This window comes from Scyliorhinus canicula, chromosome 4 (genome assembly GCF_902713615.1).
Source record: "Scyliorhinus canicula chromosome 4, sScyCan1.1, whole genome shotgun sequence".
In the NCBI taxonomy this organism is placed as follows: Eukaryota; Metazoa; Chordata; class Chondrichthyes; order Carcharhiniformes; family Scyliorhinidae; genus Scyliorhinus; species Scyliorhinus canicula.
Genome location: NC_052149.1, coordinates 132,072,810 through 132,088,605, shown reverse-complemented (window position 1 = coordinate 132,088,605; position 15,796 = coordinate 132,072,810). Strand labels below are relative to the sequence as shown.

The following is a 15,796-nucleotide window of genomic DNA, read 5'->3' as shown; positions in this document are numbered from 1 at the left end:
AACAACACACGCAAACAGGTACAATAATATAGTCCATTTTTTCGCTCCTTCTTCCTCCAACTGAAATTGCTTCCGTTCATCACATTCGTGACAATGCATCAGCTATCATGTTTTCTCGTCCTGCCACATGGACTATTTTTAAATGAAATGGCTGTAACAATAAACTCCAGCGAAACAGCCTGTCATTGTTATTCCGGAATCGCTCCAAAACTGTCAACGGATTGTGATCAGTATATATAACGGTGTGAGACGGATTGCTGGTTCCATAAATGTGAAAATGTTGCAAAGCCAGCACCAAACTCAAAGTCTCCTTCTCAATCGTGGAATACTTTTTCTGGTGAGAATTCAATTTCTTTGAAAAATAACCAATAGGCCGCTCTAGCCCCTCGTCATCATCGTGTAGAAGCACCGCACCTACACCCACATCACTCGCATCAACCGCCACTTTGAATGGTTTGGTGTAATTTGGGATGACAAACACAGGAGCAGTGGTTAACACAGCCTTCAGGCCGTCAAATGCCTGTTGACACTCCGCTGTCCAATGGAATTTGTTACGCTTCTTGAGCAAGTCCGTCAGTGGAGCAACTGTATTGCTAAAATTGGGGACAAATTTCCGGTAAAATCCACTCATACCGAGAAATTGCATTATTTCCCGTCATGTCGAGGGTATTGGAAACTCCTCAATAACAGTTGGTTTCACATCCCATGTGACCATTCGACCTGTCCGATTGTATGGCCAAGGAAAGTGAGTTGGGCTTTTCCAAATTCACTTTTGCCTAGATTTATCACCAGACCCGCCTCCTGAAGTCGATTGAATAACTCCATCAGATGTTTTAAATGTTCTTTCCATGTCTGGCTGAAAATTACCAGATTGTCGAAGTATACCACACAATTGGGTAATCCAGAAATGACTTTGTTAGTTAACCGTTGAAATGTGGCTGGTGCGTTTTCCATGCCAAATGGCATAACTTTGAATTGGTATATACCATCTGGAGTCACAAAAGCTGAAATCTCCTTCGCCTTTTCGGATAAAGGTACCTGCCAGTAACCTTTAAGTAAATCCAGTTTGGAAATAGAAGCGGACTGTCCCACTTTCTCAATGCAATCCTCCAAACGTAAGGAAAAGAGTCCGTTCTTATAACTGCATTAACCTTTCTATAGTCAACACACACTCTTTAGGTACCATCTGGTTTTAGTACCATCACTATGGGTGAGCTCCATTGGCTGCAACCCACTTCAATTATCTCAATCTCTTTGTTAACCTGTGCCAATTTTAAAGGGTTAAGTCTTTGTGGATGTTGTTTGATTGGAACAGCATTTTCCACATCTACATCATGTATAGCCATTTTAGTACTTCCCAATTTATCTCCACAAACTTGCCCATGTGATGCCAATAACTCTTTCAGGTCAGTTTATTTTTCCTCTGGAAGATAACTCAACAATTTATCCCAATTTTTAAGAACATCCTCATTTTCCAATTTAATTTGAGGTATGTCAAATTCACAGTCATCTGGATTTGGTTCGTCACTTTGAGTTAGAATCAGTAAAACCTCCTTTTTCTCTCCTTCCCTTTCAAAGTACCTTTTAAGCATACTCACATGACACACTCGGTGAGTCTTCCTTCCATCCGGTGTTTTTACCACATAATTCCCCTCACTTAATTTCCTTTCAATCTGATAAGGTCCACAAAACCTTGCTTTTAAAGGTTCACCTACCACTGGGAACTACACTAAAACTTTATCTCCACTGGCAAAACTACAAACTTTGGATTTCTTGTCCGCGAGCCGTTTCATCACATTTTGTACAACTTTTAAATGTTGTCCAGCCAATTCACCTGCTCTATTTCATCGTTCCCTAAAATTTGACATGTAATCCAATAAAGTAATTTCCAATTTCTCACTCACCAATTTTTGGTGAGCTGTTTAGGGGCTGTTTAGCTCACAGGGCTAGTCGCTGGCTTTGAAAGCAGACCAAGGCAAGCCAGCAGCACGGTTCGATTCCCGTAACAGCCTCCCCGAACAGGCGCCGGAATGTGGCGACTAGGGGCTTTTCACAGTAACTTCATTTGAAGCCTACTCGTGACAATAAGCGATTTTCATTTCATTTTTGCTTAATCAATTTAAGTAGTCCGCTTACCTCATGACCAAAAATTAGTTCAAAAGGACTAAATTTGGTTGACTCATTAGGTGCATCCCTAATTGCAAACAATACGGATGGAATTCCTTTATCACAATCCTCTGGATAATCTTGACAATATGCCCTCAACATTGTCTTTAATGTCTGATGCCACCTTTCTAACACTCCCTGCAATTCTGGATGGTGCGCAGTTGATTTAAATTGTTTTATTCCTCAGCAATCCATTACTTCTTGAATAACTTTGAGGTAAAATTTGATCCTTAATCCGTTTGTATTTCTGTGGGTAGTCCATATCTCGTAATGAATTGAAGTAATTCCTCCACAATCTTTTTAGCTGTAATATTACGTACTGGAATGGCCTCTGGAAACCTAGTAGACACATCCATTATCGTCAAAAGATATTGATTCCCACTTTTTGTTTTTGGAAGCGGTCCTACGCAATCAATTAGGACCCTTGTAAAAGGTTCCTCAAATGCTGGAATGGGTATTAAGGGCACTGGTTTTATCACTGCTTGAGGTTTCCCTATCACTTGACATGTGTGACATGATTTTTGTATTTTAGCTTGAGTTTTCCTTATCCCCAAATGACCTCCCACTGGTACCTCATTTGCAACTCGTAACACCTCCTTTCTATACCCTACCGGCAATACTACTTGATGAAATTCTGCCCACTTTTCATCCGCCTGCAGATGTAAAGGTCTCCATTTTCTCATCAAGACATCACTTTTACGATAATAACACTCTGGTATACACACAGATTCCTCTTCCGTGTATGCTTTCTGATACATCCGTTTTATTTCTCTTTTTGTTGTAATTCCGCCAATTTTCCTGAACTAAAAATATCCACCTCATCCTCCACCTGTTCTTGTTCCTTTTCAACCATCTGATCAAAAATCGTTTCTGATAATTGCACTTCAACTTCATCTTCACTCTTTGCTTTCTCCTCTTGTCTTAACCTGTGACTTTGCGACCTGTTACTACACAATCCGGAAAAATCCCAGGATATTCGGCCTTCAACACTTCAGTTGTCTGATTTTCCACTGGCTTATCAACCACAGTAGGCATCACTCCCACCTGCGATCCAGCTATATCATTACCCAAGATAAACTGTATTCCTGGACAAGATAGTTTCTCTATTACTCCTACTACCACTTCACCACTCTTCACTAGACTTTCCAACCTTACCTTATATAATGGAACGCTACTCCTCTCATCCTGAATTACACATATTACCACTGTTTCTGGCAACATTCTTCCCAAACTACATAACTCCTCATCTCTTACCATGAAAGATTGACTAGCTCCCGTATCTCTTAAAATTGTGACTTCTTTACCTGCTCCTCCTGAGTAAATTATTTAAAGAGATCTGGCACCTTCTTATCAATCACCTCTTGATCAGGCTGTACAATCGTTTGTACCTCCTTCGCTTCACTTGGGCTTTCCTTTACCACTCGAATAAATCCCACTGTCTTATCCTGTTTTACCACATCACCCTTCCCAGTGTTTTTCTTCAACCACCAACACTGTGACTTTACATGGCCTAGTTTATTACAGTGAAAACATTTGAAACTTTTCATTTCTTTTCCACCCTCCTGGATTTCTTTTTTAATCTGAGGTACACTCTCCTTATTATCTTCCATCAGATCACCGTTACTTTTTCCATTTGAGTATTTCTCATGTCACCAGTTTCTATCCCTCACAGACTGAAACTGATGTCGAAAACCAAGCTTTGATTTATGAACTAATTCATAATCATCTGCCATTTCTGCTGCTAATCTCGCAGTTTCAACCCTCTGCTCTTGTCCTGTGGCCATTTCATTTGTTTAGCTACCTTCTCAAATGAAATGAAAAAAGCTTCTATTTCCTTCTCCTCAAACCTTGGCAATGCTTGGACATATTTAAATAGATCCCCGCCACGCCTTCGACTTTGACGCTCTTTCTCACTATCCTCATCACTATCATCCAACTGTACGTTTCCCTTTACGTCTGCCAATTTTAACTGACTGTCATGTTTCATGGCCATTTTCTGAAGTTCAAACTCTCTCTCTTTATCTTTTTTCCTGATCTGTATCTCCCTTTATCTTTCTTTTTGTTCTGCTACGGCTATTCTTTCTTTTCTCCTTTCTTTTCTCTCCTTTTCTTTTTCCTCTCTCTCTTTCGTATTCAAGCTGCTTTAATTCTTTCTCATGTTCCATTTGTTTAATTTGCAACTGAATTTTGGCCATTTCCAATGAGTCAGACTGTATCTCAGACAAGTTTAAATGCTTAGCCACCGCCATAATTACCTCATCTTTTCTCATTTTGTCAGGCAATGTTAACTGCAATGTTTTTGCCAAATCTAACAGTCTGCTTTTAATCTCTGTCCGTAAGGTACTGCGTGTGACCGTCTCCACCCCCAAAAACTTCTGAGCCTCTGAAAGAGCCATTGTCCAGAACACACTCCTCACTTAAACTAAAATACCACACCTGAAAAGCAACCACACAATACTCACCCCTCACTGTCTTTAAGTTCACAAAGCCAACCCAATAGATAGACTTTTATCCCCCTCGAGCCCCCAATTGTTATGGGCCAGGGTTTAGAGAACTCCAAAGTGGTATGGGGAGCACACGGCCCACTCTACAGGTGTGGGACAGCAGAAAATGGACCAGTGGTTTATAAAACAAAACAATGTTTATTCTATGAACTCAAGTTAACCTTTTAAAACAAACAGTGAATATCTTAGCAACCATTAATTCAAATACAACCCCCAAAGAATATAACATTAAGTAATCTGAATGCTATTCTTTTAACATCAAAAAGACTTAATAAACCTCCAAACAGGAGCACATCAAGGTTTACATTCAAGACTGAAAACATTTATACTTCTTCTGAATTCACCAAATGACCCACAGATAGTTTTTCATGGCAGAGATCAACAGCAGTGCAGCTCCCAGACACATCCAAGCTCTTCTCAAACTGAAACTAAAAAAAGCAGAAGTAGAGCTCAGCTCCACCCACACTCTGACATCACTCCAGTAACATGAACAGCTCCATTTCTTAAAGGTACATTTATTAAAGGGTACTCTCACCGTGACACTAGCTACTCATATTCTCTCAGCAGAACCTGTTTCTTCATCCTACCTATGTCGTTGCTACCCATGTGAACCACAATAATATAATCTCTCTCCCCCCCCCCCCCCCCCCCCCTCCCCACTCCCCCCAGTTCCTCTCCATCCCCGAGGCAAAGCATCCTGTGTCAGAATGTAGCTGAGATGATTTTAAATGTGGCTGATTTTCTGCTGTAGATTTTCTCAGGAGCGCCCTCTTTAACTTTGGGAAGCATTCCCAGATGTGTGAGATCTGTGCTGCCTCTTCTGGAATAATTTCTCACTCTTTTCCTGAGCAGGGCTAGAATTTACGTGGAGGGGAAACTAGACTATGGTGAATATGTGGACAAGAGCAACGTTCGAAGACAGGCAACTACCATAGTGGCAGGTGAGTCCCTGTCAAATAAAGTGAAAGAAAACTGAGTGGTGGTGGTGGGGGGGGGATTGCAAAGGATGGGTCAAGTTGGCTCGTGACCATGAAGGAATTTTTGTGAACATTGAGGGACTAAATCATAAGATCTTATAGCAAAGTAGGAAATCATTCTTCCCCACTTTTCTCTAAAGAAACTAGGAGCAGGAGTATGCCATTTGTCCCTTTGAGCCTAGCCCGCCATTCAGTATGATCATGGCTGATCCTCTATCTCGTATTGATAGTCCTGCAAATGTTTATCTGCAAATATTTATCCTGCACATCCAGTTCCCTTTGAAGGTTGATATTGAACCTGCTTCCACCATCATTTGTTATCTCCATCATATCCCATATGAGTTTGATGGGCCAAATGGCTTCCTCCTGTCTCACTGACTCTATGACTCTCTAGCATTTGATGGTAATGAATTCCAAATCGTAGCAACTAGCTGCAAAGTGTTGAATCACAGAATGTTACACCACAGACGTAGGCCATTCAGCCCGTCCATATCTGTGCTGGCACTCACCTAATGCCATTCCCCTGTCTTCTCCTAGTAGCCCTGAGCATTCTTTCTTTTCACACAATTTCCTCTTGAATGCCTCCACTGAATGCCCCATTACACGCTCAGGCAGTGCATTTGGGGTGGCACAGTGGTTAGCGCCACTGCCTCACAGCGCCAGGAACCTGGGTTCAATTCCCGCGTTAGGTACCTGTCTGTGTGGAGTTTGCACTTTCTCTTCGTGTCTGCATGGGTTTCCTCCGGGTACTCTGGTTTCCTCCCAAAGTCCCAATGTGCAATTTAGGTGGATTGGGCATGCTAAATTGCTCCTTAGTGACCAACAGGTGGGGGCATGGGGATAGGGCGCGGGAGTGGGCCGAAGGAGTGTACTCTTTTAGAGGTCAGTACAGACTCGATGGGACGAATGGTTTCTTTCTGCACACTTGGAATTGTATAATCCCAGATTCTAACACTTCACCACAAACCCTCCGTCAGCCCGAAAAAGACCCATTAACCATTGTTTTTGTCACGCAGCCAATTTTGCATCCATGTTGCTCCTGTCCCTTTTATTCCATGAGCTAATCTGTTGTGTGGCATTGTATCGAATGTCTTTTGTAAATTCATTTACACCACATCATTTGGGGCAGCACGGTAGCATGGTGGTTAGCATAAATGCTTCACAGCTCCAGGGTCCCAGGTTCGATTCCTAGCTGGGTCACTGTCTGTGCGGAGTCTGCACGTCCTCCCCGTGTGTGCGTGGGTTTCTTCCGGGTGCTCCAGTTTCCTCCCACAGTCCAAAGATGTGCGGGTTAGGTGGATTGGCCAGGCTAAATTGCCCGTAGTGTCCTAAAATGTAAGGTTGGGGGGGGGGGGGTTGTTGGGTTACGGGTATAGGGTGGATACGTGGGTTTGAGTAGGGTGATCATTGCTCGGCACAACATCGAGGGCCGAAGGGCCTGTTCTGTGCTGTACTGTTCTATGTTCTATCAATGGCTACCGTCATCAACTTGTTACCTCATCAAGTTGGTTGAAATTGTTTCTGTAAGGTTCCCCACCACGAAACATTGACTGTCTTACAATTGCCGAGTTTACCTTGACTCCCTTTTTAAATCCTCTGACACCAGCCCTGAGTCGAAGGAAAACTGGAAAATTATGGCCAGTACCTCCGTATTTACCACTTACTTGCTGTTGACACAAAACTTGATGGGAATGTGAGTGGTGATAAGGATGTTGAGTTGCTTCAATGTGATTTAGACAAGTTGAGTGAGCTGGCAAAGACATTGCAGATGCAGTGTAACATGGATGAATGTAAAATTCGGACGGAGAAACAGAATGGCAGAGTATTATTTGAATAGTGAAAGATTTGGAAATGTTGACATATAAAGTGAGTTTGGTATGTTGGCCTGAATTGCGAGAGGATTTGAGTATAGGAGCAAGAATACCTTACTGCAGCTGTCCAGGGCTTTGATGAGACAACACCTGGAGTATTGAGTGCAGTTTTTATCTCCTTATTTAAGAAACGATATGCTTTCCATTGAGAGAGTGTAGCAAAGGTTTACCAGACTGATTCCTGGGATGGCTGGATCGCTGTCTGAGGAGAGATATTGGGTCAACTCGGCCTGTATTCATTGGAATTTAGAAGAATGAGAGGGGATCTAATAGAGCTGTACAAAATTCTGACAGGGTAGCACGGTGACCTCACAGCGCCATTGATCCGGGTTCAAATCCGACCTTGGGGGACTGTCTATGTGGGGTTTGTCCATTCTCCCCGTGTTTGTGTGGGTTTCCTCCGGGTGCTCCGGTTTCCTCCCACAGTCCAAAGATGTGCAGGTTAGGTGCATTGGCCATGTTAAATTGCCCCTTAGTATGCAACAGTCAGATGGGATTGTGAGAATGGGGTGCTGGGCTGGGCCTGGGTGGAGCAAGCTTGAGACCTGAATCCACAGAATTACTGCAGTGCAGAAGTAGGCCATTCAGTCAATCAAGCCTGCATCAACCCTCCAAAAGAGCACCCCACCTAGGACCCCACCTAGGTTTACTCCTATCCCATATCCGTAACGCTGCCCAACGTTTTGACGCTGAGGGGCCATTTTAGCATGCGATCCATCTAACCTGCAATATGTTTGCACCATGGACAAAAACCAGAGGACATGGAGGAAACCCTCGCAGCCACCCGCGCCGGGATTTAACCAGGACCCCTGGCGCTGTGAGGCGGCAATGCTAACCACCCTTCCATTGTGTACTAGGATGCCCAGATCCTTCACTCTGGGAGAACCCTAGGGAATGACATTGCAGTGAAGCAGTCTGGGAACAGTGTCCTGCAGTAAGCATCACAGTGAAGCAGTCTGGAAATGGTGTCCCACAATCAGCATCGCAGTGAAGGAGGAACAGTGTCTCGCAGCCAGTGTCGCAGTGAAGCTGTGTGGGAACAGTGGCCTGCAGCCTGTTCTAGCTGAAAAGCACAACTGATAAGTACCAGGGATAAGTAAATGTGAGAGCCATCATAGCAAAGTCAAGTGACAAATAATTATAATAAGTAATACAAGGATAAATAGGACAAAGTTGAGTTAAACCAGGAGACTAAGTTAAGGTAAGAGGAGTATCTTTTAAGACTAAGTGAGACGTCTTACAACACCAGGTTAAAGTCCAACGGGTTTGTTTCGAATCACTAGCTTTCGGAGTGCAGCTCCTTCCTCAGGTGAATGAAGAGATGGGTTCCAGAAACACGTATATGGACAAAGTCAATGATGCAAGACAATACTTTGAATGCGAGTCTTTGTAGGTAATTAAGTCTTTACAGGTTCAGATGGAGCGACTGGAGAGAGAGATAATCACAGGTTGAAGAGATGTAAATTGTCTCAAGCCAGGACAGTTGGTAGGATTTCGCAAGCCGAGGCCAGATTGTGGGGGGTGAATGTAATGTAACATGAATCCAAGATCCCGGTTGAAGCTGCACTCATGTATGCGGAACTTGGCTATCAGTTTCTGCTCGGCGATTCTGCGTTGTCGCGCTGTTGCTCGTTCTGGGTGAGTGTGCTTTACACTCAATTTGGCTCTGTTTTATTCCTTAGCTCTAGAGTCACCAGGTATCGTTAAGATACCGCCACAAGATTCAAGTTCAAGTTCAGACCAATAACTCAATACACCAGTTAGTAAGTTCAAACAAGACACGTTTATTATAATACAGTAATCTACTACTTATGCATATAAAACTAAAAGACTAGGCTATTCCTACCACTAACAGGCCAATACTTATCTGGAATAAGGGAACTGCCGGATCAGGGAACAATGGCCTCTTGCTTTGTCCTGGGTCCGCAGGCTTCCAGTTGGTGTGGACTAATGGGGTCAGGAGTGTCTACTCTCGTAGCGTGCGTTGTATGACACTTACTTGATGGCGGCTGCTGACCAGGCCTCTCCTTCTCAAGGTCTTCTGCTGCAAAGGTGTTCTGCTGGGAGGGCCGGCTGGTCAAGAAGAAAGAATCAGTCCTGGGACCTGACTTTTATAGGACCCAGGGGCTTCGCGTCCTTCTGGGCGGACCCTCTCTAAACCTGCAATCAATTGGGTCTCTTCCCAATCGATTGATTTGAATTTCCCCAATAACGGGGCTGTTCCTCGATCACCGGGCGGTTCCTTCCACCTTATTGGTGTCCTTTGTCTCAGACTCCACTGGCGCCGGAATGTCTGACCTTCCATAGAATGTAGCGATTGCAGTTAACTGTTAGAACATAGAACGATACAGCGCAGTACAGGCCCTTCGGCCCTCGATGTTGCACCGACATGGAAAAAAACTAAAGGCCATCTAACCTACACTATGCCCTTATCATCCATATGCTTATCCAATAAACTTTTAAATGCCCTCAATGTTGGCGAGTTCACTACTGTTGCAGGTAGGGCATTCCACGGCCTCACCACTCTTTGCGTAAAAAACCCACCTCTGACCTCTGTCCTATATCTATTACCCCTCAATTTAAGGCTATGTCCCCTCGTGCTAGCCACCTCCATCCGCGGGAGAAGGCTCTCGCTGTCCACCCTATCTAACCCTCTTATCATTTTGTATGCCTCTATTAAGTCACCTCTTAACCTTCTTCTCTCTAACGAAAACAACCTCAAGTCCATCAGCCTTTCCTCATAAGATTTTCCCTCCATACCAGGCAACATCCTGGTAAATCTCCTCTGCACCCGTTCCAAGGCTTCCACGTCCTTCCTATAATGAGGTGACCAGAACTGTACGCAATACTTCAAATGCGGCCGTACTAGAGTTTTGTACAACTGCAACATGACCTCATGGCTCCGGAACTCAATCCCTCTACCAATAAAGGCCAACACACCATAGGCCTTCTTCACAACCCTATCAACCTGGGTGGCAACTTTCAGGGATCTATGTACATGGACACCGAGATCCCTCTGCTCATCCACACTACCAAGAATTTTACCATTAGCCAAATATTCCGCATTCCTGGTATTCTTTCCAAAGTGAATCACCTCACACTTCTCCACATTAAACTCCATTTGCCACCTCTCAGCCCAGCTCTGCAGCTTATCTATGTCACTCTGTAACCTGCAACATCCTTCCGCACTGTCTACAACTCCACCGACTTTAGTGTCGTCTGCAAATTTACTCACCCATCCTTCTGCGCCCTCCTCTAGGTCATTTATAAAAATGACAAACAGCAACGGCCCCAGAACAGATCCTTGTGGTACGCCACTCGTAACTGAACTCCATTCTGAACATTTCCCATCAACTACCACTCTCTGTCTTCTTTCAACTAGCCAATTTCTGATCCACATCTCTAAATCACCCTCAATCCCCAGCCTCCGTATTTTCTGCAATAGCCGACCGTGGGGAACCTTATCAAATGCTTTACTGAAATCCATATACACCACATCAACTGCTCTACCCTCGTCTACCTGTTCAGTCACCTTCTCAAAGAACTCGATAAGGTTTGTGAGGCATGACCTACCCTTCACAAAACCATGCTGACTATCCCTAATCATATTATTCCTATCTAGATGATTATAAATCGTATCTTTTATAATCCTCTCCAAGACCTTACCCACCACAGACGTTAGGCTCACCGGCCTATAGTTACCGGGGTTATCTCTACTCCCCTTCTTGAACAAAGGGACCACATTTGCTATCCTCCAGTCCTCTGGCACTATTCCTGTAGCCAATGATGACCTAAAAATCAAAGCCAAAGGCTCAGCAATCTCTTCCCTGGCTTCCCAGAGAATCCTAGGATAAATCCCATCCGGCCCCGGGGACTTATCTATTTTCACCTTGTCCAGAATTGCCACACACAACTTCCCACCACTGTCCTTGACTGGCCCTACTCTTACCCTAGTCATTCTTTTATTCCTGACATACCTATAGAAAGCTTTTGGGTTTTCCTTGATCCTACCTGCCAAAGACTTCTCATGTCCCCTCCTTGCTCGTCTCAGCTCTCTCTTTAGATCCTTCCTCGCTTCCTTGTAACTATCAAGCGCCCCAACTGAAACTTCACGCCTCATCTTCACATAGGCCTCCTTCTTCCTCTTAACAAGAGATTCCACTTCTTTGGTAAACCGTGGTTCCCTCGCTCGGCCCCTTCCTCCCTGCCTGACTGGTACGTACTTATCAAGAACATGCAATAGCTGTTCCTTGAACAAGCTCCACATATCCAGTGTGCCCAACCCTTGCAGCCTACTTCTCCAACCAACACATCCTAAGTCATGTCTAATGGCATCATAATTGCCCTTCCCCCAGCTATAACTCTTGCCCTGCGGGGTATACTTATCCCTTTCCATCACTAACGTAAAGGTCACCGAATTGTGGTCACTGTTTCCAAAGTGCTCACCTACCTCCAGATCTAACACCTGGCCTGGTTCATTACCCAAAACCAAATCCAATGTGGCCTCGCCTCTTGTTGGCCTGTCAACATATTGTGTCAGAAAACCCTCCTGCACACATTGTACAAAGAACGACCCATCTAATGTACTCGAACTATATCTTTTCCAGTCAATATTTGGAAAGTTAAAGTTTCCCATAACAACTACCCTGTTACTTTCGCTCTTTTCCAGAATCATCTTCGCCATCCTTTCCTCTACATCCCTAGAACTATTAGGTGGCCTATAGAAAACTCCCAACAGGGTGACCTCTCCTTTCCTGTTCTAACCTCAGCCCATACTACCTCAGAAGAAGAGTCCCCATCTAGCATCCTTTCCGCCACCGTAATACTGTCCTTGACTAGCAGCACCACACCTCCCCCTCTTTTGCCCCCTTCTCTGAGCTTACTAAAACACCTAAACCCCGGAACCTGCAACAACCATTCCTGTCCCTGCTCTATCCATGTCTCTGAAATGGCCACAACATCGAAATCCCAGGTACCAACCCATGCTGCCAGTTCCCCTACCTTATTTCGTATACTCCTGGCATTGAAGTAGACACACTTCAAACCACCTACCTGAACACTGGCACCCTCTTGCGAAGTCAAATCTGTGCTCCTGACCTCTATACTCTCAATCTCCCGTACCCCAAAACTACAATCCAGGTTCCCATGCCCCTGCTGAATTAGTTTAAACCCCCCCCAAAGAGCACTAACAAATCTCCCCCCCAGGATATTGGTGCCCCTCAGGTTCAGATGTAGACCATCCTGTCTATAGAGGTCCCACCTTCCCCAGAAAGAGCCCCAGTTATCCAGAAATCTGAATCCCTCCCGCCTGCACCATCCCTGTAGCCACGTGTTTAATTGCTCTCTCTCCCTATTCCTCATCTCACTATCACGTGGCACGGGCAACAACCCAGAGATAACAACTCTGTTTGTTCGCGCTCTGAGCTTCCATCCTAGCTCCCTAAAGGCCTGCCTGACATCCTTGTCCCCTTTCCTACCTATGTCGTTAGTGCCAATGTGGACTACGACTTGGGGCTGCTCCCTCTCCCCCTTAAGGACCCGGAAAACACGATCCGAGACATCACTTACCCTTGCACCATACCAACATACCAAACGTGAGTCTCTCTCGCTCCCACAAAATCTCCTATCTGTGCCCCTGACTATTGAGTCCCCAATTACTAGTGTTCTACTCCTTTCCCCCCTTCCCTTCTGAGCAACAGGGACAGACTCCGTGCCAGAGGCCCGTACCCCATGGCTTACCCCTGGTAAGTCCCCCCCCCCCACAAGTATCCAAAACGGTATACTTGTTACTCAGGGGAACGACCGCAGGGGGTCCCTGCACTGACTGCTTCTTCCCAGTCCCTCTTACAGTTACCCATCTATCTCCAGTCTTTGGTGTAACTACTTCCCTGAAGCTCCTATCTATGACCCCCTCTGCCTCCCGAATGATCCGAGGTTCATCCAGCTCAAGCTCCAGGTCCCTAACACGGTTTTTGAGGAGCTGGAGTTGGGTGCACTTCCCACAGATGAAATCAGCAGGGACACTGACGGCGTCCCTCACCTCAAACATTCTGCAGGAGGAGCATTGTACTGCCTTCCCTGACATCACCTCTAGATTTAAAAAAAAACAAGGAAAAGAAAAAGAAAGGAAGAGCTTACCTGATATTACCTCAAACCCTGCTCCCGCTGAAAGTTAAGCAAATTTAAAGGCACTCACTCACCTTCACGACAGGTCCCTGCTCCCGCTTCCCAACCACCGTGGGGTAGGGTGGGAAACACTCATGAAGTGTTTCGGGTTTAACTGTCAGTTGCCAACAGCCCTTCCACAAACCACCTTCAACTTAGGCTGACCGCACTGCACGTATGCAAATTTCCCCAGAACAGCTGATCAGTAGCTCTGCTCTGCTGCCCTCTGCTGGATGCTTGTCTTCACTCAAACTCCTTGGGTCTCCTTCGCCAGTTCACCTTCAACTTAGGCTGACCGCACTGCACGTATGCAAATTTCCCCAGAACAGCTGATCAGTAGCTCTGCTCTGCTGCCCTCTGCTGGATGCTTGTCTTCACTCAAACTCCTTGGGTCTCCTTCGCCAGTTCACCTTCAACTTAGGCTGACCGCACTGCACGTATGCAAATTTCCCCAGAACAGCTTATCAGTAGCTCTGCTCTGCTGCCCTCTGCTGGATGCTTGTCTTCACTCAAACTCCTTGGGTCTCCTTCGCCAGTTCACCTTCAACTTAGGCTGACCGCACTGCACGTATGCAAATTTCCCCAGAACAGCTGATCAGTAGCTCTGCTCTGCTGCCCTCTGCTGGATGCTTGTCTTCACTCAAACTCCTTGGGTCTCCTTCGCCAGTTCACCTTCAACTTAGGCTGACCGCACTGCACGTATGCAAATTTCCCCAGAACAGCTGATCAGTAGCTCTGCTCTGCTGCCCTCTGCTGGATGCTTGTCTTCACTCAAACTCCTTGGGTCTCCTTCGCCAGTTCACCTTCAACTTAGGCTGACCGCACTGCACGTATGCAAATTTCCCCAGAACAGCTGATCAGTAGCTCTGCTCTGCTGCCCTCTGCTGGATGCTTGTCTTCACTCAAACTCCTTGGGTCTCCTTCGCCAGTTCACCTTCAACTTAGGCTGACCGCACTGCACGTATGCAAATTTCCCCAGAACAGCTGATCAGTAGCTCTGCTCTGCTGCCCTCTGCTGGATGCTTGTCTTCACTCAAACTCCTTGGGTCTCCTTCGCCAGTTCACCTTCAACTTAGACTGACCGCATTGCACGTATGCAAATTTCCCCAGAACAGCTGATGCTCTGCTGCCCTCTGCTGGATCCATTGTGCCTGGGAATCACCGTGAATCGCTCACTTAATATACGCAGCTCGTTAGTTACAATTCTGTCTGGTTTCTGTAGCAGCTAGAATACAGGGGATTCTGCCAACTGCTTGTTTCTTTGCCAATGTCCATTTTTCCTTGTAACCTTGGCGTTCTTCCATTTTGTGTGAGGAAGTGGCCAACCCAGGTGGCTACAGCGCATCCTGAAGGTAAGTAATTTTAAAAGTTAGCAAACAAGACAGACACAGTACTTTTAAGTTTAAGACACGGCAGGTGGACTTCCATTGACGGGGATGTGCTGAGCTAATGCACAAAAGGTGGCTCACCTCCTGGAAACTCAAACTTAGGCACTTTTAATCCTTCTAAACCCATCTTACCCATATAACTCTCTAAATGCTTTTTAAAAGACAAAATTGTACCCGCCTCTACTACTGTCTCTGGCAGCTCGTTCCAGAAACTCACCACCCTTTGTGTGAAACAGTTGCCCCTCTGGACCCTTTTGTATCTCTCACCTTCAACCTATGCCCTCTAGTTTTAGACTTCTTTCCCTTTGGGAAAAAATGTTGACCTTATCTACGCCCCTCATAATTTTATAAGCCTCTGTAAGATCATCTCTACGCCTCCTACGCTCCAGGGAAAAAAGTCCCAGTCTATCCAGCCTCTTGTATCTCAAACCATCAAGGTCAGTAGCATCCTAGTAATTCTTTTCTGCGCTCTTTCTTGTTTAAAAAGGGTGACCAGAATTGTACACAGTATTCCAAGTGTGGCCTTACTAATGTCTTGTACAACTTCAGCAAGACCCATCAGGCCTAACTTAACCCAACAAGCTCCATCCCCCACTTTAACTTCTGTTGATTAGCCTACTTCCAAGTGCAAGCAAAGCTCTTTTCCCTCCCAGGTCCCACCTATTCCTTAACCAACGCCTTTGCTCCTGCCCCAGCTCACCCCTCCCCCACGATCCATAACCCCA

The 15,796-nt window shown here is 45.4% G+C and overlaps 1 protein-coding gene across 1 annotated transcript in view; it reads left to right on the top strand.

The window, feature by feature from the left end:
• The window catches only part of ssbp1 (single-stranded DNA binding protein 1), an 82,403-nt gene that overhangs the window by 43,019 nt on the left and 23,588 nt on the right, over positions 1 to 15,796 (top strand). The window contains exons 4-5 of the mRNA XM_038793529.1: positions 5,523 to 5,611; positions 9,201 to 9,281. Coding sequence (XP_038649457.1) covers positions 5,523 to 5,611; positions 9,201 to 9,265 — 154 coding nt within the window. The 3' untranslated portion in view covers positions 9,266 to 9,281. The remainder of the gene's footprint in view (positions 1 to 5,522; positions 5,612 to 9,200; positions 9,282 to 15,796) is intronic.